We start from the raw sequence: 25,492 nt of genomic DNA on the forward strand, positions 1-25,492 counted from the left end.
TTTTTTTTTTAGCAGCAATTTTTTTTTTTGGCCTTGCTGCCAGGCTTGAGCAGTTCCTGTCTGCCCTAAAACAGGTGGAAGAGGAGGGAGTTAATGGGTTTTTCCAGCAGAGCACCAAAGGAGATGCTGCAGGAGTAGGGAGGGAGCAAGCGCCCTCACAGAACAAGGCTCAAACACCCTCAGGGGAAATAACAGCAGCACAAGAGGACTGGCTTTAACAGTTTAATATAAGTTTTGTTATAAAACGTTTTGTTTTGTTTTTTTAAATTAAAATACATAGAAAAATCTACTCTTACAAAAGACTAGATTTATCCCCCCCCTTTTTTTTTTTTTAAGAATACAGTGTGGAAGTGTGACAGGAGATGGCCATGGCAGGAAGGATCCAGTCAGGTGTTTGCTGGAGAAGAAAGTGACCTAGGGCTGGCTGTCCCAGGAGGGGTGCAGGCTCTTATGCTGCCTCCCCCCTGACCCCACCAGCTGCTGTCACGACACGTAAGCTAATAAGTCTGGGCTGGAGGTTTGTTTCACACTTGTTTTTCATTCCACAACCATGTAAACGGGATATAAATATTTCAAACACTTTCACCTTGACCACACTGTGATCGCTGTTGAGAAGACAACTGTTAAATAACTTTACAATAGCTTCCTTCAAGACTGCTAAGACCACACAGCTGCCACAAAACACGGGCAGACCCGTGCCTGCTCTTCCCTCCGTCTGGAGCTTCCCAGGGTGGGCCAGCATGGGACCCCAGCAGTTCAGCGCACGCACGGCCCTTTGTGCAACAGGGCTTGAAACCTATGGGGAAAGGAGTTGCTGGGCTTTTTCTAGCTTCAAATATGGGAAGTGCTGCTCCAGAAGATGCTGGGTGGGTGCCTGGCCATAACATGAAGCAGGGTAGAACCTTGTTTCTGGGAGGCCAAGCACAGCCAAGCGCACCCCATGCCTCATTCTGTACCTCAGGACTGTGCCAGGCTCCTATAGCAGCAGCATCCCAGCTTGGTGAGGTAGGGACCACCCAGCTCCAGCTTGTGTGCAGTTCTGATCCCTCCAGCCAGATAGCACAACTGTCCTAAAAAAGCTGGAAAGGTGGAGGGAGCACCCAGCAGCTTCCCACTCCCGCTCCTGGCTAAAAGCATCCGTCCAGCAAGAAAGAAGTCACCGAGCTGTATGTCTCATGGGAAGAGGTGCCATGGCAGGAAGGGATGCCACTACCCCCGGTCACGGATCCTGGTGGGTCTGGGGCACTGAGGTGGGCGAGGGGAGCGCACCAAAGCCTTCACCCTCTCCAGCCAGCAGACAGCTCTCCAGCAAGCAGCCCAGTCTTGTAGCGGGCCTGGTGCTAGAAGCCAGCACCTGTCACACAGGGACTGGCCTCAGCTTCCCTGGGGGGAGACAGACACACGAGGGTCACGCCAGGCCAAGGGCATGGCCATCACAGCTCAAGCCCAAGCCCTCACCAGCGGTGTTTCAGCAGGCCCCACGTGCATCCCTGCAAGTGGTGCAGCGCAGCACACCTGCCCTTGCTGGTAAGCAAGGCCGAAGCAGAGCCCTCCACCAGCTCCCAGGCACATACACTCACCTGGCAGCCACAGCTGCCCCTAATTCAGGCTGAAATTGAAGGGAAGAGAGGTTTAGCTGGCGGCACTGCTGCTGCCCCACAACATCACTGCCCCGGATGTCCCACATGCAGCCAGAGCTGCCCGCAGAGGCTTTGCAACCCTGCACTGCCCTGTGCTGTGACAGGGTGCTCTTGGGGAAGTCCAAACCAGGCTCCTGACAGCTAATTAGCCATCAGTTAATGAGCTGATTACAGATCAGCTAGCTCTACTACACAGGCTTTGACTGCCAGCAGCTGGCTGGGACAAGGCTGGTGGCGGGGAACCTCCTCTGCCAGAGGGATGCTGGTCAGGAGCAGCAGGGATGTGGAGCTGGGGCCGTGACGCCCCACCACCCACCTGAGGTCTGGAGCTTCCTGCGGATGGAGGTAGCACGGCCACTGGGTGGCCCTGGGCTGGGCGATGCATGGCCCCGGCTGGAGGATATTGCAGTCCCTGACACGTCCCCCTGGGGAAAAGACGAGACATGGCCGTCAGTCAGCTCGCGCTTCAGGGACAGCCAGAGAGGAAGGGTGCCAGCAGCACCTTGGTTACCTCCAGCTGCTCCTGACTGGGCCAGGACGCCAGCTCAGCCTTGCGTGAGATGGGGCCGAGCTCCACAGAGCGAACCCTCTCTGCGAACTTCAGGGAACACAGTGTCTCGCTGGTGTTCTTCTCGGCGGGGGAGACCTGCAGCCAGCAGGAGCAGCAGCATGTCACCCCACTAGCCACCCACACTCCACCCAGGCTCTCCTGCCCCAGCTCTCGAGCATGGCAAATGCCACAAATGGTGGGGTCGTGCTATTATTAACCTGCCGCTCCTGAGACAGCCCTGTGCATCTGCACCCGAGCTATCATCTCAGCCAGGCATATATCCCTGTCACCAACTGCCCCTGCTTTAGGGATAGCCAAGAAAACTACAGCAGGTGGCAGCAGTTCATGCATCCCCCAACAGTGCTTGGTGCGGCTGCAGGCATTCATAGGGGCTGGGGGCAGAGGGCAAGGATGGAGCTACCAGAGCCCAGAGCCCTCCTGACAAGAGGGGACAGGGAAACTCCTACATGGCAGGCCATGCTGATAGGATGGCATGTGCATTCCCACAGGGAGGGAGGGATCAGGCCCAGCAGCAGGAAAAGGTGAGCCCCGTCCCCAGCAGGGTGAAACTGCTCCAATCAGCTGATTTCCATGCCACGCGTGCCCTGGTCCCCAGCCCCTACCTGCACCATCATGAGGGTCTTGCTGTCCCCGCTGAGCGAGTCCTGCAGCAGGTAGGTCAGCTTAGAGTTGCGGAAGGGCACGTGGCCCTGCCGGGAGCGCAGGGCATAGATCACGTCCCCCAGCGCCGATAGTGACTTGTTGATGTACTGCGCCTCGCGGAGCCGGCTGCCCTCTGCGCCTGACCGCCCGACGCGCTCCGAGCCGGCCAGGTCCACCAGGTTCAACTTCCCTGGGAGCACAGAGCCACACCACAGCTTTTGACGGTGCTGCCAGCCCCTGCCCAGACGCCCTGGTGACAGGTCCAGTACCCACCTGTGGTGCGCAGTCCCGTGCTGCGGTCGAGGCCGTGGACAGTGACGATGAGGAGAGCATGAGAGCGGGAGCTGTGCTCGTTCAGGTTGGTGCACTCTGTCACCCGCTTGACATGGCCAAACTCAAAGACCTTGGGGGAGAGAGGCAGTCAGGCCAGGCCTGCCTCAAGCCCCTCACAGCCCCTGCACCTGCCACTGCCTCCAGAGAGCTCTGAAAGGTGCCTAAGTCCACCAGGGTGATGAGTGCTCCTCCGGCCTCAACCCCAGTGATGCATTGGAGGCAGGTGGTGAATGGCAGCCAGGGCGAACCAGTGGTGGTTGGTATCCCGCTAATCCCCCCCCAGCCACCCAGGCCCCACATATTTATTTTTAACACCCCTTCAACTCATGCAAAGCGCTGCTGCTCGTCTCATGGCAGGGTGTCGGCTGTATCCCACCCAGGGGTCTATTCTAGGCTCTTTCACTCCCCAGCACTTTGGAAATGCTTCTGAACCTGGGGTAACATCATACAGACCCCGGCAGAGCTTCCAGCTCCCTCCTGGTGTTGCTGTGAACCCAGAGGCAAATGCTAGCATGCCCTGAAGCCATCCTAAGGGGGGGCTGCACAGTAACTTGGTGTCACCCCCCTGCTCCCCTCACCTTGTTGATGTCCTCCACGCTCTGCACCCTGAACTCGGTCAGCCCGGGCACATAGAGCTGCCCACTGCCATCAGGGCACAGTTTGATCTCCAGCTTCTCCTGGGGCTCCTTCCCCAGCAGGTCCCTGGGAAGGGAGCACCCATTACTGCCCCGCAGGCATGTCCCGCCCCCGCCCCCCCCCAGGCTGTGTGCCACTCTGCACGCGCACCCGCATTGCCAGTGCCCCCAGTACCCTGTTCCAGCTATGTGGGAGCCACTTCCAGCTCTGACAGAGCCACTTCCTCCTGGCATATTTCACAGCCAATTTATAGACCTCATCTCTCCCTGTCCGCACTGCTTTCCTGTGTGCCCACTAGGTATGTGGCATGGAGCAGATTCACGCTTGGGGCATCTTTGCTAGGGCCGTTGCTGGTCCCCGAGACGCTAGCGAGCACCAGCGGCTGCTGCCATCACCCCCCGCAGCTCCCAGCTTCCTCCCACTGTCAGCATCCAGGCAGGGCCGCGGGCAGGGAAGGAAAATGTTTCTCATTCTCTCAGCTCCCAGTGCGCAGTTTCTAAATATAACAGCCAGAGGCTGGGGAGCCAGGGGCACGGGGGAGGTGTTTCAAACCCGCCAGAGGAAGACAAGGCAGGAGTCAGAGCCAGAGGGAGCCCATATAAGCAGAAGGAGCTCAAGAGAGAGGGAGCTGGGAGTGGTCCCAGACAAGCTCTTTGAACGAGTGGCATGCACTGTGGAAAAATAAATAAATTAATAAAAATCCTTACATGGCCAAATCCAGGGCCTAAGGCCCTGAGACTAAGATGAGCAGCCAAGGCAGAGCTGGCTCCCAAGTGCCGTGCCCGTGCCCCGTGGAGGTAAAGAACCGAGCAGCACGGCACCCCCCAGCAGAAAACTTTCAGCTGCCTGAGCCCCCGGCCCACCAGCTCCCAGCGTACCTGAGCGCCTCGTTGTAAATCTCAGCCACGCTGACAGTGATGGCGTAGTCCCAGTCAGATGCCTTGCTCCGCACCTCAGAGAAGAGCAGCTGCAGGGCCCGCTGGTTGATCCCCGGGTTTGCAGAGGTTCCCTGATAAATTGGGCAAGAAAGGGGGGGAAGAAACAGCCCATTGTGTTTTTTTTTTTTTTTAAGATGCAGCAAAGCAGAAGTAAAGCCCAGAAGCTGCAGCAACAGCCACTCTGAGCTGGGGCTGCAGAGACCATGCAGGGCACGGGCAGAGCTGGGACAAGGTGGGGAGCCTCTGTATGGTCACGTCCCCGATTCACCCCAGGACTGATCTAATGCCCAGCCTGGGTAAGTGACGGCACCGAGACGCAGGGCACAGAGGGCAATGTGGGACAGGAAACCGAGGAAGAAGAGGAAGACAAAGCCAGGCAAAGTCACCTCCATTGTGTACGTTTTTCCTGCCCCTGTCTGTCCGTAGGCAAATATGCAGACATTGTAGCCATCAATGCAGGAAGTAACCAGGGCCTGAACCTCTTGAAACACCTGTGGTGGACCAGGGAGCATTAAGGAGAAGGTGTCCACATCCCTCCGAGATGTCAGAGCTGCCACTGACAGCGGCACGTGGGCGCAGAGGTGACAGCACCCACCTCCTCCTGGGACGCCTGCGGTGGAAAGACCTTGTCCAGCTCAAAGGACACCTGCTTCCCCTTGTGCAGGAGGTGAAGGACGGCATCATCGTTGGCATCGAACGTCACCGCATTGGCTGCCTCCGGACCCTCACCGTCCTCCTTAGTGATGGGACGGACCCGACCGAAGACACGGATGTTTCCTTGGCGGGGAGCAGAGACAGCGTTGGCCCCGGTGCACCTCATTGCCCCGCAACACCCAGAGACGCCACCAAACGCTGGGTGGGATGAGCACCACCTGACCCAGCATCTTCCCAAGGCCGCCGGGGTGGGGTGCAGGCCCCCTGCCAGGATCAGCCACCTCCCCATGCACCTTTCAGCCGCACCAGCTCATTGTGGCACTTCTTGCGGAGCTGCAGCTCTCGACGGTACTTCCGCAGCAGCTCCCGGTTGGTGTTGTTCACCTCCTCGATGGCCTGGCCGATCTGGGTGCGAGGGCGGTGGCTCAGCAACCCCCTTGCACTCCCACTGCTCGATGTGGGGAGCAGAGAGAGGGTGTGGAGGGGGGCAGCAGGGCCAACCTCGAGCTCACCTCAGCCCTGGCGCTCCGCAGGGTCTCCTGGAGGAGCAGGGGGAAGTCCCGGACCTGCCTCTTCAGGCTGTTGTAGTCATGGGTGAGGGTACGCAGCGCTGGCTGCAGCGTCAGCAGGTTGGTCCGGACACCTGTGGGCACAACCCGAGCGCGGGTGATGACGGGTGGCCCCAGCCCCACAAACCCCACAAGCCCAATGCCCTCCTCACCTGCTAGGTTTTCGTGCACCGCCTTCATCTCCACTTGGGCGCGGGAAAACGCCTCTTCAATGGCACGGTTTTTCTCATCCTCCATTGCCTGCATCTCCTCCAGCATCTGCCCGTGGGCCCGCTCCAGCTCAGACTCATACATTGCAATCTGGGAGGGGGGTTGGTAGGGTGATGCCAGTGATGCACCCACTGCTGCACCACACACCCCACCACAGCATGGCATGCTCAGGCACCCAGCCAAGGTGAAGCATGATGCAGGCAGGTGTTGCAGTGGCTTCACATCTGGTTTACAACCATTGCACTGCTACAGTTGGCTACCCATACCTGGGCCCGGAGCTGAGCTGCTGTCTTCTGGGAGTTCTGCAGCTGCTGCTCCATCTCCTTCAGCACCTGCCTCTGCATCCCCACCTGCTCCTGCAGGTACTGGTTTCGGGACTGGCTCTCTGACAAGGCCTGCTTCGCCTTGGTTGACTCCACCTCCACTGTCTTGATGATGTACTGAGGGAAACCACCCGGAGACGCTGCGCCAAGGGCCAGGGCTGCCCGTCCAGCAGCGCCTGAGGGCCGGGACAGAGCCGGCATTGCCCCCGTAGGGCTAATTTACAAAGAGGGCTGCACTTCAGAGCAGCACAGCACCACCAACGCGCTCAGGCCAGGTGGGATTGGCAGCACCCACCAGACACAATTACACACCCAGCCTGTCTCCCCTTTCCCAGGCAGTAGACAGTCCCGGCCAGCTTGGGGAGCTGGTGCAGAGCCCCACAGTGCTCACCTTTATCTGCTGGGGCTGGGACTTGAGGCTGGCAATAGTCTCCTGGCTGTCCCGCAGCCGCCGGCTGAGCCGCTCCTCCTCCTCGGCTCTCTCGGCCAGCGAGTCCTTGAGCCGCAGCTCCACCTCAGCCAGGCGGTTCGTCTTCTGCTGCACCTCCACGTCCAGCTCTGCCAGCTTGGCCCGTGCCTCCTCTGCCTCCCGCTGCAGCTGGGACAGCCGCTCCTGCAGCCCGGCATTCTCCTAGTCCCAAGACAGCTCAGCTGAGGCCGCGGTGCCCACCGGTGCCCGCCGTCCCACCAGCATCACCACCACCAGGGACTCACTTGGAGGTGGGTGCAGCCCCTGCACTGTGCCTGCTGCCGCCGCAGCTCCCGCAGCTCCCCCTCACGTGCCTTCATCTCCTGCCGCAGGCGCTCGTTCTCGGCTGCCAGCAGGTCCCGGTGCTTCTCCAGGTCCGTGCCGCCCTGCTGGGGGGAGAGGTTGAGCCTATGACAGGGAGCCCCCATGGCTGGAGCCCCCCGTGACCAGGGGGATTTCGCTGCATGCCATGGGGTGGTGGCAGGGAGCATTTGCCAAAAGTGCCCCGGCGCTGCCAGTTGTGGCGTTGCATCGGGAAAGAAGTCCCATAGAAACAAACAGCCCTCAATTTCTTTCTTTCTTTCGCATGTGTGAATGGCAGCAGGACCCACACTGCAGCTCATGGAGGGGTTCGGGCCATACAGTCGTGCTGCTGATCCGACCCCAGGTGCCGAGACCCCTTCCTCAGCTGGCACCTAATTCCAAAGACCTACCGCCCCAACCCCTGGGGACAAGGGGAACGCAACCAACCCCAACATCGGCGAGCTCACCAGCTCTGAGCGCAGCCTGCTGATTTCCTGGGCTTGGTCCAGGAGATTCGCCTTCAAGTTTTCAACCTGACAACACAGGCCAGGTCAGCCAGGAGGGGACTTTTGCTGTTTCTTGGCTGCTTTCAGAGCAGCCCCCACGCTGCCAGCCCCCAGCCCTCTCCCACTCTGCTCTCTCGGGAGCGTTTTGCCTCCCAGGGTGCAGCACGGGACAGAGCTGTGCCCCGGGCACACCGCCCCCACTGCCGGGTGCCAAAACGCGCAGCTGTCCTGCTCTGCTTCCCTGGGAAGGGTTTCTCCTCCAAATATCCTGCATCGCACCTTATGTGCACCCTAATTTTCTGCCTTGCTCTGAGTGCCTGATTCACATGAGCTGATCAAAACAAACGTTAATGAAAGGCTTGCTTCTCAGTTATACCACAGGTATAATTTGTCCACATCGAGTATTAGCAGAAACGATTATTAAAAAAATAGCAACATCTTTCGAGAGAAAAAATAAAGACCTATTCACAACTGTGTTTAAAGAACCAGAAGTACCTTGTCCTGCCCTTGCAATATAGTTTTACTTTGCCTTCTCTTTTATTACTGTTTTTTCTTTCTAGGAAAGTTATCTTGAGAGCAAGAGGGAGCAGGAGCTCCACCAGAAGTCTGTGTATCTCAGTCCAGTGGGAGGATGCTCCCCACCACGTCATCACTTGATCTGCCTGTCATGTGGGGACCATCCTGCCCTCCCCCAAAAAAACAGGCAAATTTCAGAAAATCCTTATTTTTTTGTGCAGGGAAGCGGAGGTTTCCATCTCTCCCAGCTCTTTCCTCCCTGCTGCAGAAGGCAGAGAGGCTCCTGAAAAAATATCACTGCAGTTACTCATTAACTGCTGCAGTGAGCGCTTTGCAAAGCCAGTGGCCTTGCAGGAAGCTGCAGACTTTGTTTCAAGGGGTTTGCTGTGTGCTCTGTGCCTCACACCAAGGACCCATCCTCATCCCGGTACCTGAGAGCTGGCGGCTGCACCAACAGTGGAGCATCGCCACCTCCCCAAAACTTGCCCTGGGGATGCCAGACCTGGCTGCACACTTCGCTGCTGTTGCCCCCCAGACTTCCAGTCAGTCTCCCTGAGCCTGGAAGAGGCAGCAAGGAGCCACCACGCTGCCAAATCCCCCGCCCAGAGAGCAGGAGGTTATTGCCTCATCTGAGTAACCAGCCTTCTCTAAACAACCAGGCCTCCACGGACCATAATTTAGAAACTGCTGATTTATAACAAATGCAAATGTGCTCACATTGTGCTGTAATTAATTATGATAAGTTATTAAGCCACTCCCTTGCGGAGACGGCAACACAGCCAGCTGCTGAAGAGCACCCCCCACGCAGCCCCGTGTGCCCACAAAGGTGCTGCCAGCTCAGCTCGGCACCGGGCTGCTCCCTGCTGGAGCTGGGACCCCCACAGGGAGCTGGGACCCCCGCAGGGTGGCTGCTCCACACCAGGGGAAGCAGATCAAGCACCAAGCACAGCGGCACCATCTCGCCCATCCTTACGGATTGAGTGGGAAAACCTGATTCCCATATTCAGTAAGCTACATTATTAAGATATTTTAAAAGTATTAATGTCCTCATCTCAGCCCTCACTCCAGCGTCTCACATCCCTTTCCCACTGAAGTTTAACTGTGTTTGGGAGGGGAGGGACGAGGACACCACCCCTCCAGCTTGGGTGCATCACAAGGACAGGCGCAGTGAGCAGCCTGCCCGCCACCCCAGGGCCACTCTCCATGCGTGCTCCCAGCCCCAGCACTGCGCCAGGCACACACACAGAGCCACCCTTCCAAAGACTCGCGGACAAATACATCTTTAACAGCAAAAAAACCCAAGCCACAGAGCTGGGAAGGTGCTGGCCAGCAGCGCACCCAGCCATGGGCTGCCCAGCAGAAAGCTAATGCAGGTGAGGAGCTGCTCCCAGCACGAGCAGCACCCCAAGACACTCCGTCCCCTACCTCCTGGGACATCTCTGGACGCATCCTGCTCTCCGGAGGCAACAAGGACTCCTTGGCTGTCAGATCCGGCCAGAGGCATGGCCCGGCCATCCCCGAGCCTTTGTAATCCAGTTTCGTGCTGTGCTTTGGCTGGCGTTTGCCCTGCACCGTGTCTCCCCGGCCCCACCAGCTGCCTCTCCTGCGCCAGTGAGCTAGCTGATGGAGGGCCGGATCCTGACGGTGCTCACGCTTGTGTCATGCAGACTATGCCAACCAGATCCAGGACAATTACATCCACCTTTTTGACACCAGTGGAACAAGCAAAACCTGACTATAATAGCTTCCACAACATCCACATGCAAATCCCTTTATTAGCAGCCCTGGATTTCAATCTCCCTGTAATGAGCAAGGTCCTTGCACCAAGAGCTGCGTCTGAACTGGCGCAGGAAATATTTAGGGGTCAGCTCACCGCCGCTGAGACAGGGTTTCTGCCCACAGAGGCATGGCAAGGATTTTGCACTGACTCAAATATTTTTTACTCTCTGCTTGACACAATCTGATCCCTTCACCACTTTCCTCATCTGAAGCATTCGACTCTGCCTTCACGGTCACTTCTCACTTCCTGACTTTTGAAAGTCACTAAAAGTAATGTGCTGGGTTGGTTTTACAAGCTTGTCCTGATGCAGATTTCTTGCAGTGGGGAGTCAGAGTTCTGCAGCTCCCCGGGCTGACACAGCCCCTTCCTGCCAGGATGAGGCACCCCGAAGGAGCTGTAGGCACTTGCTGGCACCACCGCAGTGCCGCAGTAATACCAGTTAGGGGCTGCAAGCATTGCAAGGAAAGCACAGTGCAAGCACTGCAAGGAAGGCACGGTGCTGCTTGGCCAAGCGCTGGGCAGCCACAGAAGCTGCTCAGAAGCTCCTGACGCCCAGATCATTGCCAACCATGTGAGCTGACCACAGCAGGGCCCTGCTGCTCACCCAGGCCCCAGGTGCATCTCTTGCCAAAGGTGCTGCCTCGGCTGGTGCACGCAAGAGCACCAAAAATCCTGCACCCCATCGAGTCGCAACCTGCAGCTGGAAACCCAGATCGTGCCCTCCACACCCCCAGCCATGCCATACCTGCCCTTGCAGCTGGACAGAGACGGCGAGCTCCTCGCTCTTCTGGGCAGCCAGTTTCTCCTGCAGAGCCAGCAGCTCCTCCTGCAGCCGCAGCTTCTCCTCCTGCAGGTGCGCCATGGATGCCACCACCTTCTGGATCACAGGGAAGGGACGTGGGGCCGGCAGGCTGGCGCGCTTGCCACTGCAAAACCTGCCCCCTGCAGTGGGAGCAAGCACAGGTGGGTTGGGAGCAGCCAGCCAGGGACTGCCTACGGGGAGAGACCGCCGTGGGTTGTGGTGGGGATGGGGACTCACAGGAGCACCGCATGTCCAGGGTCTGCCTGCCACCGTGCCGGCAAAGCTACACGAGTGTGACGGCACACTGGGAGCCAGAGCTGAGGGGTCCTGGGGGTAGGGAAGCAAACGCCAGCACGCTGGCACTTCAGACAGAGGGATGTGATGTTACGCTGAGATGAGTGACATCACGCTGAGATGTGCTCAGCGCACAGCTTAGACATGGTCACAGAGTGCTCAGCACCAACCCCAGCTGGCTGGGCAAACAGCATGCCCTGCCACAAGGACCCTGAAACACGGCCAAGGCTCAAGGACTCCCCGCAGAGAAGACAGGCAGGGACGAACCCTGCCTGGGAATCCCAGGCGAACCACGCTTGGCACGTCCAGCAGCAGCTCCACTGATGCCCTCAGAGCATCCTGTGCCACAGCACAGAGCATCTGTCTGTGCCGCCCCTCAGGCTGCCGCGCGTGGACGTGCCGTGACCCAGCCCTGCTGCGTGATGACACACTGCTGCCTCACACGGTTAACGACTGCTTTTACTACCGCGCTCTGAATCATCCTGCAGCACCACATCCTTTTTTTTTTTCCTGAATGAGCAGGTGCTGGTGGAAAAACAGTATGTGATCGTGTTATTAAAGACTGCATCATTATACACAAATATAATGGAAGCCAAATTAAAATTATACGGGCACCTTGAATGTTGACTCCAACACGCTGCTGCTGCAAAAACATCTGTGGGAGCAGAGACAGCGGCCAGGTCCGCATTACCTCTGCCACCAGCAGATGGATGGGTCCGAGCTTGGAGCCAGCAGCTACAGGGCCATGGCCAGCTCCCTCTTGTTTTCCAACACACTTCGAAGTGCACTTGGAAAGAAAGACGTCTCCAGGCCTCTGCCCAACACCATTTCCATGCAGGCTCCCTTCCTCCTGCATCCCTTTCCCTTCCCACCAGCCGTCTGCCCACAGAGGGAGCCCGGCCACACCAGGGCCACGCGCAGGAGCAGCTCCCAGGATGCGCCCCAACAAGCCCGGGCAATTCAGTCCTGATGGAGCGAGATGGGAAACCACAGGGATTAACCCATCCTGGCGCAGCCACGCCTGCTGCACGCATTTCCACAGCCGTTTCTCCCCAGCCATCGTCACCACAGTGCCCTGCAAAGCAGGAGCGGCCTTTACCTCGAGGCTGGTGATGGGCAGGGAAGCCTGAGAGCCCCAGGGGTGCGCATGGGAACAAATGACCACATGGAAAGGAGAGAATGGGATGGGGAACACCCCACATTACTTTCTGACCCCAAATTTTCCTTAGAAGAGAGGAAATAGCACTATTTTTGCTCCGTTGACCTGACTAAACAATCCATCGGGCACCCGGTGGCATCCAGCACGCAAGGTGCTGGCTGGTGTTGGATCGTCATCGAGAGACAGCCCCCTCACCTGGGGAGCACTGCTGCGCTCCTGTTTGCACACGGGATGGGGAGAGCCGCCCAACGTGTGTCCCCCCCCAGCAGGCACACGGCCCTCTGCCCTGGCCACATCCCATGTGTCCCCTCACCGGCTTTCTCCAGGTTCATGGTGCAGGCTGCTTGCCCTGGCACGGTGGTGGCCAGCTCGTGGGGTGATGCTGGTGGCTCCTCCGTAGCCTCCGTCAGGGATGGGCACCAGCCCTTCTCCGGCAAGACCTGCATCCATGAGAAGAAACAGGCTCCTGTGACTCCTGCCCACCCCATGCTGACCTCTCCATGCCATCCCACCAGGGCTGCCCCATCGCCCTGACCCTAAAATCTGGTACGCTCCCCAGGTGTGTGGTGGGGCCCCTGCTGAGGCACCCACTGGCAACCAGTGTTTCACTGAGTTTTTTGGGAGGCATGAGCACAGACCGGGTGGCAGAGGACAGAAAAGTAGGACTGGTCATGCCAGGGAAAAGCCAAAGCTCTTGACTGCAGCAGGTAGTGTTGACCTACAGCTGCAGGCTGGGAGTACCTGTGACTGCAGCTAGGAGAGTCAAGCTGATAACAAAGAGGGGGACAAAAACCAAATGTAAGCCAGAATTAGACCAGCACAGCAAGTGAGTGCCAGGAGCAGAGCTCCGATTCCTCCAACCCCTCTGGCCTGACAGGGCTCGATGCAGGCTGGCTCCTCCATCCCTCTCCTGCTGCTTTGTCCCAGTCAGCTCCAGTGACCTGCTGTGGGTGTGTGGGACATCCCAGGACACCATCCCCTCAAGGGGATGTCAGTGTCAGGTGGCTGCAGTGATGCCTGGCCTTCCAAACTGCTCACAGGTCCTCTCCCCATTGCTTGGGCACTGCAAAGCATCGTTAGATTGTTCCACATCTCCACTCTCCCGAGTATTTTTGTCAAGATGAACTTATCAAGTTGCCTGCAGATCTGCCCATAAACAACTGTTTCCATCAGCTTGATCATTCAGTTGTTGTCTATATTCTACATGGCCTTAGAAAAAGGCTGTGGCTTGCACACAGCACTGAACATGAAGTTCTGGGGCCTTTATGGAATATTGTGCCAGCCCACGTGAAGCACAAGCACCCCTGGGCTCTGCACCAGCAGGTCACACTACATGTTCGTTTCTCACTTGCAAGCCCTTGCTCATTTGCCACGAAGTGCCAGTGAGAGGCAACCCATGAGATGGAGCATGGCTTCCAGCTCTGATGAAACTGAAGAAGAAATCTGGAGGGGGATAGGGAAAAAGAATACAGGGAAGGTAAAAAAAAATAATCTGGGTCTATTGTACGAATCTGCATTCATTGGATTGCAGGAAAAAAATCTGGATTGCAGGAAAAAAAAATTTTAATGCCATCATTAAAAAAAGCTTTAGTGGAATGGATGCTTCTGCAAAGGTATGCCGCTGATCAGCTGAGCTTGCATTATTGTTCCCCTGTCCCGGTCAAAAGTTCCTTTTCTTACTTATATCTTATCTAGGAGCACGTGGCATCACCTGCCAGTGAGCAACATCAAAGAAACACGTCTCGCCCTGGCAAATGCACCGCGGTGAATACTCATTACACACAACATGCTTCTGAAATGATTTAGGAGGCAGCAGCAGCACCCAGGCAGAAGCCAAGACTGGAGCAGCTGCATTTCTGAGGTGTCTTTCAGTTGAAGCTCCAGAAGGCTTCTGCTGGAGGGAATTCAAGTCTCATTCAAGGCCGGTGTGAGATAACAAGGTGTTTTCCTTCTTTTCAAAGGAGGAGAATTTAAATGAGTTGCCTGAAGTCCGAAATGAACTGGTGACAGCAACATAAACAGGGTCCTGGTGTCAGGACACCGTCCTCTGCCACTGCCTGCCCTCCATCTGCTCTCCTCTTCCTCCTCCTCCCGGCAAACACTGGCACGGGGCAGGCAGAGATCTCCCTCCTGCCTGGAGTTCTTCCAGCTACCTAGCCCAGGAACAGCACAGATGATGTTACTCTGGGATTTTCCCCAGCATTTTCAATGCCTTCAGACTTTCCAGAGAGCTGGGACATTGTTTCCACACCACATCCCTCACCAGCGCAACACGTGAGGACTAAAGCAAAGGGCCACAAGGAATTGTTCTGAAAAGGGATGAGAGGGGGGAGCCTTCACACCGCCCCAAAAGGCAGAGCTGCCACATACATCCACGCTCCCTGTGGAGCCAGGCAGGATGCGGGATGCATGCTCGTTTGCCAGGCCCAGCCAGGCGCAGGCTGTTGAGATGTCTGGGTGTCCATCCCTGCTGGGGAACTCACGCTAGTGGGGAAAGCTGCACATTTTTGAGATGTGTTTGCCCACCCCTGCACTGAATCAAGCACTTCTTACCTGGAGGGCCAGGCAGACACCACGTGGGCTTGCAGAGTCTGGCCAGCTCACACCAAACAATTTATGCTGGACCAGCACAGGCAACAGAGGGACCTGGGCAGAGAACTCCTCTTCGCTCCCAGCGACGAGCACGTCCTGCCCGCGTCCTGAGACAGGGCAAAAAGTTACCCAAGGGTGGACATCCCACAGGGACAGACACGGTCTGTCTGCCCCAGCTGTGCTCTGCCAGCCCGCACTGTACTGGAAAGGGGAGACCTGCACGGGTGCTCCCCGCAGCCACCTGTGGGGGACAGCGGCTGGGAGCCCCACCAGGCTTGGCAGCCCCCACTGTGGGTGCTGGGTGGCAGGAGCTGGGCAGCGCCGAGCAGCCAGGCTCCTCGCTGGCTCCTTGCTGCATGTGCCTCTTCGAGAAAACAAGTGCCATAAAAGCCCTCAGTGATACTAAAAATGTTGGCAGTGTTAAATAGAGAAATGAGCCCTTCAGGGTAAGACTGGTTGCCAACAACTTGTACAGCGGTAATGGAGATTCAGACTGTGTCCTCCTGCATCCTTACAGAGCTCTGCAGGGAAGACAGACCCAGGCAAGCTCCACCTTGCAGTGCCCCAGATGCCTGACCTGTCCTCTGCCAGCAGCCCCCCCAGGACACCAGGGACACCGGCATCCCCTTCCCACCTCTGCCCCTTGTCCAGTCACTTGGCTTCCTGTGACGCTATCTCTGAAAAGCTGCCAAACCCAGTTTGCATCACCAAAACCGGACAGACGGACCCTGCCAGGGTGAGCTCACTCCACTGCCCCCAATGTTTTTTTATTTGTCATGCAACCAAGCCCAAGAGGAGGCACGGTGGCAGTGTTTGAGTCAATCAGAAGGAAAACAAGATCTCAAGGAGGTTTTTTTTGCTGTCCATGTGCTCATCTGCTACAGGAAAAGTGACTGGCAAGGACTAAGCCATGGCAAGGCTATGGTGCTGAGGCCTGGGGAAGGGAATCTCTTCAAATACCTTGGGGACCCTGCACACCCACAGCAGGGTACTCCCAGGAGTGAAGAGGGCCCCGAGCCAAAACCACCTGCCAGCATCCTCCCACCCACCAGCCTCAAGCACCCCTGCTGCAGGCAGCCGAATAGCTTCTCCGGCTGGCAGGAGAAAATCAGGTAAAACCCCATTAATGCAGTTTCTCCCCTAAAATCATCAGGAGGCACTTGGGCCACAGTTGGAAGCAGTGTCTGGATGGAGAAGTGCTTGGCCTTTCAGTTCATCAGTCTGCACTTCATCTTTGTCTCTAATTAGCCATAACATTTCATCCATGCTGTGAAAACTGAGCATTTCTAAAGTGCTTGCAGACGCCCAGACAAAAGGCAAAGGCACGCACTGAGCTCATGTCCCTGCCTTCGGCCAGGCACGGGAAGAGGCAGCCGCAGCCAGTGCTCACGGGAAGGACGAGAAGCCCCACGTCCAGCACCTCGATGCCCCGACGGTCACAGCCGCGGCCGTCCCAGCAGCATCCCTGCGCCTTTGAGCAAGCGGTGCCCGGCTAAACCACCGCCAGCACTCAGCAGCACAAAGCCCTGAGGACGCGGGCATTTCAGCCCCTTTGTGGAAAGCCAGGACCGCGGCATGGGAAGAGCTGTCCCTGACGGTGGCTGCAGGCCCCAGCACGCAGCCGCCCGCCTGCACGGTGGCTCAGCTTTTTGGGGAGAGAGCGTCGGGCCGAACTCACCTATGTGGTCTGCTCGCCGCGGGGGCACGGCGAGCCCTTCCAAGGAGGCGAGCCGAAGGCTGAGCTGGGGCCCTGCACGTTTCCTGCCGTGTTTTGCCCCTGTCTCTTTCTTACATTTTAAACATTAACCTTTCTGCCCAGGCTTCCTACTCGTGGGCCGGGAGGGAACCGAGGCACCCCTCCGCTCACCCTCTGCCTTGCCGAAGGCTCGCGCCCGCTTCCGAGTCCGTTTCTCAACCCCCCGGCCCGAGCTAGAAAGCAATGCGAAAAATGCAGGCTTGCTGGTTCCCGGCCTCTCCTTGCCCAAGTGTGAGAAAGGGCGTGAGTGCGGGCGGGCTGAGCCCGACGGGCAGGACGAGCGGCGGCGCGGCACTCACCGTCTGGCCGAGGGTCCCGTTTCCACGCAGCTCCCGCAGAGGCGGCGGGTCCCGGAGCCCAGCTCCTGCGGGCTGTGAGCATGGCACGGGGGTCCCGGGCACTGCGACACCGCGGCGCCTGCGGGGAAGCGCGAGGAAATCCAGCTCAGGCTGCCCGTGGCTCCGGCCGCAGGTACTCCAAAGCCCAGGGGACAGCGCCGGAGCGAGCCCTGGAAGCGGTAACGTCCCCGCCGCTTCCCAGCCCCGTGCCAAGTTGCCTCGGTGCGGATTTTACTCCTGGGGACGCTGCACAGAAAGCCCCGGGCTCGCCGAGCGCACCCAGCGGATGTTACATAAACCGTGCCTGTAATTAACGTGCTCCTCTCCGCACCCCTTCCAGGCCGCCCGGGCTTTGCTTTGTTTTAAACTCCGGGACTACGGGCAGCCCCGGCAGCCCCCCCGCCGCCCCAGCCGCCGCCCTGCCCCAGCCCCTGCGGAGCCGCGCCGCGAGCACCGGCCCGCAGGAGGCCCCCAAACCCGGTGCCGGCGGCGCCGCCCACCGCTGGCTAACGGGGAACCGAGGTGGGCGCTCCTCAGCCCCGCAGACAAAGGAATGCTCGGCTCGGCCCGGCCCGGCTCGGCCCCCCGCCGCTACCGGTGTCGCTGCCGGTGCCGCCCCGCGGGGCCGCTCACCGGGCGCGGGGTGCCGGCGGGACGCCCCCTCCCGCTCCCGCTCCCGCTCCCGCTCCCAGCCCCGTCCCCGCCCTCCCGGGCACTCGGGCGACGGAAGCGGCGAGCTCCGCCCCGGTGCTCGTTGCCGCGGCAACCCCTGAAGCCCCCCCGCGACGGGCGGCGGGGACGAGGCCTTCCCCCCCACCCCGGGGCGCACCGGCAGCCCCGGCCCCGAGCCCTCGGCCTGTCCCCGGCGCCCCGGGGCCGCCCCGGCCGCGAAGGGCGCGGCCCCAGGCTGCGGTGGAACGGGCTCGGAAGGAGCAGCCGGGGTGTGAGCGGAAAATAAATGCGTCTCCCCCGCCGGCCTCGCAGGCCCGAGGTCCCCGGGAGGTGCCCGGTGCCGGTGCTGTCCCCGCCGCCAGCCCCCAGCGGTGCCCCGAGGACTTGGATTTCAAGGGGAAAAAATCCAGCTTCTAACCCGTGGGTGTAAGGAAAGAGGCGTGATGTGCCCCGAGACCCCTCGGCAGGCCCAGCTGTCCGCAAGTGAATAAAAAGTTCTGCTTTAGCCATCTTTAAACACATTTCTCGTGTGAGATTTGTATCTACCTGTCTGTATAGCGCATAGGATTATCATGTTAATGCCTGATTTGGGAGATGCGTGTTACTCGTGACTCATTAATGGTAATTAACTGGCAATACCAGATATTCCCCGCAGCAGGATGCAGCCATGGTCACTTCATGCCGATAGCCTCTGCCAGCAGCAGCCCCGTGCTGCCCCACGCCACAGTCTGCCTCCCCAGCGCACCGCGGCACACCAGGTCACCATTGCGCCCCAAAATCTGTGGGTCCTGCGCTGGCCTCTCCCCGCGCCCGGTGCCTGGGACCCTGCTGAGGTGGGGTGCTGGCCCGGGCTGGGTGCTGAGCAGGAGCAGGGGCACAGGGGTGCTGTGGTGGCAGTGTCCCTCGCAGGTCTGTGCAGGCAAAGTGCCAACGGAGCCCAGGGGGATGGCGAGCAGGGAGGTGCGTTTTGTCACAGCCCTACACTGCCGGAGAGGGGAACGCTGCTCTGCCTGGCACTGGGAAGCAAGGGGTGAGCTCTTGTTGTGCCAGGAGACAGAGCAGACATCCTCCACCTCCAATGCTGCTGTGCTAAATTGTAGTATTTCACATGTCTGGGCACTTTTGGAGCAGGGTTTGGCCTCATCCCTTCATGGCTCCATCCCGGCACCACCCTCTTGGGCTTCCGCCCCTGGCAGCACCGCGAGGCAGGCTGCCCCAGCCCGGGGAATGGGAAGAGCGGGACCGCTGGTGGGGCCAGACCGCACTGTGAGAGACATCTTGGCTCAGCGCTGCCACCACCGATCCTGGCGCTGCCTCCACCTCTGCGCTGCAGATGCCTGCGCAGAGCAGGGCGTGCAGAAGGAAAAAAAAACAGGGAAAACCTCCCAGCCGCTGCAAAGCGGTGCCTCCCATTTTCTTCAGCTGAGCTTTATTCGTGTTTCCAGCGCAGTGCCCTTGGGGTGGACACATGTATGTGTCCAGATGTGTGCACATGTGCTCACACACGTGTGCACACGCACGTACAGATGCGCACATAAAAGCCCCCAGCAGCGCAGTGGGTGAGGTGCAACGCAGCGCTGAAGAAAGGCACTGCACTCCCCCACACCCTCCCTCGCTGCCAGCTGCAGCAGAGCCGAGCATCCCCTGCTCTGTCTGTCTGTCTCCACCGAGCTGGGGGGCATGTGGCCACTACCCCAAGCCCCGTGGAGGGCTGTCACGCATTGCTCTGTGCTGCTGTGCTGCAAGCCCAGGGACAAGAGAATATTAATTAGGAGCACATATCACTGATTTCTTTGGAAGCGATTTGCAAAGCAGTGCAGGTAATTAAAGGGGTTGCTGAGCTAAACAGGATACGCTTGCTCAAGAGGCTCTGGGGAAGTCTGAAGGGGGGGCAGTGCTCAGGCAACGCTGGGTACATTCCCCCAGTGCTGCCTCACCTGCATTTCCTTCAGATTGAGCTGGGATGGGCGACGGGCTGGACTTGGGACTGCTCAGCACCCTCTGGTTGCTAATTGCGAAAGAAACATGCAGACTAGGCTAAGGCACAGCAAGTCTGTTGCCAGCAGAGTGAAAGTAACTCATGTAAATCTTATGCAGCATGCACAGCCTTGTCATGAATACTAAATCTGAAGAGACGAGGAACAATTAGTTGTGATGATTTACATAAATATGCTGTTATCTGTGCAGTTCCTTCGTCTGGTTTGGCGATAGTATTGACAGACGAAAAGTTTCTTTATACATTCCAATAGCAACTGTAATTCCATCTTGTCATTGACTTAATTTATGAGCTGGAAGGGTAAAATAATGTTTATGTAAATCACTTTAACCAGTAAGTAATTTCCTGCCTTTTGAATGCATCAGGTTTTTAATGGTATTGCAATTATGCAATGCACATAAGTTGTATCAATTACATTAAATAAGTCTAAATTAACAAGGCATATCTGTGAATTTCCCCAGTTCAGAAAAATAACTCAGTGAATAAGCATGTAGCAAAATCTGAAATGGTGTTTTGTACCAGCAGCAATATTCAAAATGTCAGCTGCTGGCACTAAAAAGCTGCCCCCACCATCCTGGGGCCAGTTTTAAGAGGGGAAGGTGAGGCCCAGAGGCCCCGTGCACCAGTGACACATCCTGGTGTATGTGCCAGTCAGATAAAGCTTAGCCTGAAGGGGAATGTTATTTGGGGCTGAACTCTTAAAAAGCCAGCCTACATTCAGCAGCCTTTCTAGGGCTCTTCCCTTTGTGATCCCACCATCACGGTACAGGCACATTTACCACCCTGCAGCTGGGGTGTCGTGAGCATGGTGGAGGATGCCATGTGGCATCATGTTTTCTGATAGCAGGGGACTCCTGCGCAGGGCTGCTCGTCACATGCCACCACCAACAAATGATAAGGCCGTGTACGTTTCTGTGTACTCCAAGGACACCTCCAAGGCGATGTCCTTCCCAGAGCTGTGGCTGCACGGCTCTCTCTGCTCCCGTGGGGCTGAGGAGTGAGACCAACACTACTAACCTGCTCATGCCTGCCAGGCTTTGTGCTCACAGGAATTTTTACTGTAAATTCAGATGTGTCCATAAAACCAGGGTGGCCCCAGGGTCAGCTACATCTGTGTGGGATCAAGAAATGTGGACATTCGGGGCAGGTCAGACACTGGCAGCACAGTAACAGCTCTGCTTCCGCCAGCTGCGAGGCTACCTGGTTCAGGGGACTGCAAATTGTGGGGAGCCCTGTGGGCAGAGGCAGCCGTGCAGCCAGCCCCTGTGCCCCTCTGGGGGGTGCAGCTGCGCTGGCCTGGGTTGCCCAGCGAGACTCTGACCTCTTGTCAGCTCTCACGCCTTCGGTTTCCCAGCCAGCACCTGAGCAAGCCCCTGCTGACAACATCACTGAAGGTATTTTTAGAAACACCGCTTTGCAGGCAGGCAGTGGAACCATGGCAAATGGCAGGACTGGCAGCGAGCCCTCCTGCATGCCCGGCAAGTAGCAGGGAGGCTCGATTTATCGATAGCCATCAGCCCTAAATCAGTGCCCAGCAGCTCACTGTGGGGCACGCCGTGGTGGGAGGGCGACCTAAGCGCTCCCAGCCATGGGAGCTTGCCAAGGGTGCCACAGGGATGGGCAGACGTTGTTCAGGTGTGCTGCGTTTGGGTTGTGCAACATGAGCAGCTCGAGGATGCGCTGTGGTGTGTCGGGAAGCTCTGGCTTGCTCACTTGTGCAGCTAGTCACAGCGTGGCCACAGCTCTGTGAGCAGCACACAGGTGAGCGCTGTCTTTGCTTTCTCTTCATGTTCAAACACAGCAGCTCATGTGCAGCCAGCAAGGCCGGCAGGCTCAGCTCTTGCTTTTAGAGTGGCCTTTTCCATATCTGAAAACATCCCTGTTTCAGCTGCCAGCTCAAGAAAAAAAATGCACAAACGCATCAGTTGGACCAGCAGATGGATCGATTTGCATTGGGAGAACAGCAGGAGGGAAGCCTGCCCAGAGCTATTAGACCCATTTTCATCCAGTGTGTGTGCTCAGAGCACCCTCGGATACAGAGAAACAAGGTGGCTGTTAAGCCAGGCAGGTTAATTCGCATTTTACTTACCCAACAGAGTGCGATGGATTAAGGGAAGCTCCAGCGATCAAAACTCATCACTGACTGGTGCCTTTTGCATTAGTCATTTGTTCTGCCCCAAGCAAATATTTAACCTACATATGTAAGACCTTCTGGGAGACAGCTAAAAAAATCTAGAAAAAGTTTAACTCCCCCCTCCCCTCCCTTCGAGCAACCTGATAGCAGCCACTATCAGCCCAGAAATGCAGGCAGGAGCATACCTGAAGCTGCCTGTGTACTCAGATGCTCCCTGTAGAAAATTCCCACCAGAAGCATCAGATGTAATGAGAATGTGTCCTCAGAGAACAATTAATTATAACCCAGCTCATTATTATAATTTTGCTCCTCCTTGAGAGCCCCGAACAAGGGGATTTCTCTGCATTGCTGCAGCACAGCCAAGCCTACATGAAACGATTAACAAAGCAATAACAAAACCCTGCATTCCTCCATCTGTATTTCACACAAAGATATCCAAGCTCTTTAGCAAGTTTTAATTAAGTCTTAGCATGCTCCTGAGAAATTTGTACTCATTTTAGAGTTCACAGACTGAATTAATTCAACCCAGAGGCTCTGATGCTGAGATACGGCAGGTCTGAGCCCTGCACAGCACATTGGCTGGTGAGGGGCGTTGCAAAGGTGGCATCAAGCCGCTGTCGCAAGCACGCAGCCAGGGCCAACCAGCAACACCCACACAGCCTCCGGGCTGCCCTCATGCTCAATGGCCACAGGCCCCTATGCAAAACTCCCAGAAACTGAATATTTATCCAGGCAAATGACAACAGCGACATCTTTTTCGACCTTCCATGTTCAGGTAGAAAAAAGATCCACAACCTGCCTTGCACAGGTTGTGGACGAAGCCCCAGCCTTCTCGCCTCCCGCTCACCAGCCTTTTCACCCTGTTACATTTCTTGGAAAGCTCCAGGTAAGGCATGGGCTGGGCTTCACTGCTGCAGGCTTGAGCCTCCACTGAGCAAAGCCCTGCTGGGGCCACCGCGCACAGCAGCTCACCAGCTCAGTCATGTTTCATGGTGTTGGGCAGTCAGGGCTCCTGCGTGCAAAGCACCTCTTAGAAGTGAGACTGAGGAGCACAAAACAGCTCAGACGAGACTGAGGCAGCCCGTGATGCCATACTAGCTGTTGTGCACCCATGCTGCATATGGCTGGGCACCCAGCGAATTCAGGCCGGGATGCTTTACCCAGCAAATAAATGTTAACACTGCGCTGTAAGGATTCCGTGCCTTGAGCAGGGGGTGCTGGGCCACCTGCCTCTTCCTTGGGCCCCCTGCTCAGGGCCCCCGTGCTACCTACAATTCTCATTAATAAAAACATTGTGTAAGGATAGAAGCTGCAGTTGGGTGATTGGGAATTTTTCAGAGTTTTATTACTTCTGCCATTATTTTCTCTGTGAAGGCAAGACCCCACTGTGCTGCCGAGCACCTAACCCTGGCTGGTGAGGAGACACAAGACACAAGTGCCAGGCCATGTAAAAGCTGCTTAAGGGTTCTTTCTGCAGAGGCAAAAGTGATAGCAGTGATCTCCTTTAAAAATACATTCTGTCCTCAGAAAAACCATTTATTTTCAGTGCCCTCAGAAATGTGCTTGATTTTGGAGAAGACATGAAGCTAAACTAGTAGATCTGAATAATTTACAACATAGAGTTTTGAAGCTGACGTCAGCAGCAGCGCTGTGCCAGGGCTGGAGGGATGCACAGCCTGCACGAGTAACAGGCAGCTGGTTTGGGCATAGGCACAGCTCATTAAATACATGGGCTGGATGTTTAGCCGCCACAGATTTGTGCAGGGACATGTGGCCAAAATGCACCGAGGTAAATCGGTGAGGGCCTCAGCAGGGAAGAGGGACATGCTTTGATGGTCACACAGTCAGTGCGGACAGGTAGAGGGAAATACTGCAGCAGAGGAAAAGCCACGAGATGGCTCAGCTGCTCTCTGACTGCAAAGTGAAAGCTGCACGCAACAAAGAGATGTAAGCGAGGCAGGATATTCCTAGGCAGAGCTAAACACCTTCCCGCTGACCAGCTTTGGCTGCTAGATGTTGACCTGCCTGCAAAGTCCCATTGCATGTTCACCCCATGCGGGTGCCCACAACCACCAGGCCCTCGGTGCTCCCTCACCCGGGGACACAATACGCCTTGGGGGGTCAGGACAGAAACCTTACCTGGCCATGTGTTATTCATGCCTGCTATATATAATGCATGTCCCTACATCCGAACCTCGCATACAACTGCAGGATGGCTCAGAGCCCCACAGCGGTGGCCTGATGCTGGCACCACTCAGGTGGGTTTTAACATGTGTTTGCAGAGATTTCAGGGATACTCAGACAAGTTTGCACAGTCCTAGCATGATCTGTTACCACCTAGCTGCAGTGAGCCAGGCAGGGCTGACTGCAGCCTACCCCAGCCCGAGGGCCTCCTGGGCACCCACCTGCACTGGACAGCTCTAGGGCATAATTGAAATGGTGCAGAAAGCTGCACAAAATTAATAGGAAGGGTTGCCAAAGAGATCCATGAATCTGCATGCCAGAAATGTACAGGGATATTTATTTTTTCCTCTTCCAACCGTGGGAAAATAACACACAAATTGATATGCAACTGCCACAGAAACTCATGCTGTTTAAAAATGAAAGCATAATTTCTTGCTCCTGCACTGGTGCTTTCAGAGATGTCTTTCTGTCACAGAAGGGTACAGGATCTTCAAACTGCAAATAAATTGCAGTAAATAAAGCTCTTCCTTCCAAGACATTTTACACCCAAACAAGACCTTCTGCTTTTTGGCGACACTGGTGGAAGTTCATGAGACAATTAAAGAAAGACTTAAATTCCCTGTTTTGGCCTCCATGCTAATGTTTGAAGAAAGCTGAGCAGCACGGAGACACACAGTGATGATTTACAACAGAAAACTTCCATGGTGCATGCTCAATGAATACCAACCAGCCTGATGCCTCCTGGCTCTGCCGCCTGCCAGGGGCACTTCACTCAGTGCTGTGTGAGAAGGTTTAATTTGTCCTTACGAGCAGCAGTGGACCTGCACCCACATTTCTTTGTACACGCCTTAGAGATCAGTGGGAGGGGAGGCAGGCAGGAAAGGCGAATGCAAGTCCTCTGTGCCCAGCAGTGCTGCAGGAATTGCTTGGAACTGGCAGGAGGAACCAGAGGAAATCCCTCCCTGTTTGGCTGCCATGCCACCACCGCAGGGGTTGCCTCCTGTGTAACCTCCTTGGTACAGCAAGCTGCAAGCCAAGCCGACTGCCAAATTGCTGCCTTTTTCATACAAACCTTTCTGGGCTTTCAGGTCTATTCTGGGGTCCTACAGAGGTGATGGGTGAGAAAATAAGAAGGGTGAGATGAAGGAAGAACTCCTAGAGGAGGGGGAGGGCCGAAGCGCTGGCAGGGTGCTGAGCACCACGCTCAGGACCACAAGATGGGCCCAGGGCTCTCTGCAGCGGATGCTTCTCTATTTGGGTATCCACTGCCTTGATCTTGAAGTGATCGCCAGATGAAGAGCGACACTTAATTATCCCCTTGGGAAGCAGAGCCGCAGAATACGTGTGGAGCCCATGTACAAGCATCCATGCATATTTCATGACAACTGCTCAGCTCTAGAGGAGGGTTTCAGGTTTTCATCACAGGCAGGTGCTGTCTGAGCAGAGGCTGCACAGCCCCAGCCCAGCCGCCCACC

General features: G+C 56.9%; 1 protein-coding gene across 21 annotated transcripts; it reads right to left on the bottom strand.

The window, feature by feature from the left end:
* Positions 1–209: 209 nt before the first annotated feature.
* Positions 210–17,731, bottom strand: KIFC3 (kinesin family member C3). Of its 21 annotated transcripts, none has more exons than XM_040571212.1 (22): positions 17,665–17,731; positions 16,993–17,110; positions 14,899–15,044; positions 12,659–12,785; positions 10,836–11,032; positions 7,756–7,821; positions 7,231–7,374; positions 6,908–7,147; positions 6,460–6,633; positions 6,136–6,283; positions 5,927–6,057; positions 5,708–5,819; positions 5,356–5,537; positions 5,147–5,251; positions 4,701–4,831; positions 3,765–3,888; positions 3,127–3,256; positions 2,814–3,043; positions 2,143–2,286; positions 1,957–2,065; positions 1,581–1,609; positions 210–1,383 (listed from the first exon to the last, which is right to left on the bottom strand). In XM_040571212.1, exons 2-21 carry the CDS (start codon positions 17,072–17,074, stop codon positions 1,605–1,607), a joined length of 2,727 nt encoding a protein of 908 aa, XP_040427146.1. In that variant the 5' UTR covers positions 17,075–17,110; positions 17,665–17,731; the 3' UTR covers positions 210–1,383; positions 1,581–1,604. The 21 variants fall into 21 exon arrangements, with proteins under 21 accessions (XP_040427146.1, XP_040427147.1, XP_040427143.1 ...); XM_040571213.1 differs by having other exon boundaries at positions 2,152–2,286; positions 17,665–17,728; XM_040571209.1 differs by lacking the exon at positions 1,581–1,609 and having other exon boundaries at positions 7,231–7,371.
* Between the last annotated feature and the right edge of the window lie 7,761 nt (positions 17,732–25,492).

This window comes from Cygnus olor, chromosome 12 (genome assembly GCF_009769625.2).
Source record: "Cygnus olor isolate bCygOlo1 chromosome 12, bCygOlo1.pri.v2, whole genome shotgun sequence".
Lineage (NCBI taxonomy): Eukaryota > Metazoa > Chordata > Aves > Anseriformes > Anatidae > Cygnus > Cygnus olor.

Bases quoted from the DNA above. Each gene is read 5' to 3' on its own strand.
- KIFC3 (XM_040571208.1), bottom strand. From the start codon at position 17,074: ATGCTCACAGCCCGCAGGAGCTGGGCTCCGGGACCCGCCGCCTCTGCG. The intron at 7,148-7,230 runs GTGAGTCCCTGG...TCTTGGGACTAG, and splicing joins GGGGCTGCACCCACCTCCAA to GAGAATGCCGGGCTGCAGGA. The intron at 6,289-6,464 runs CCCAGGTATGGG...ACCAACCCCCCT, and splicing joins GACAGCAGCTCAGCTCCGGG to CCCAGATTGCAATGTATGAG.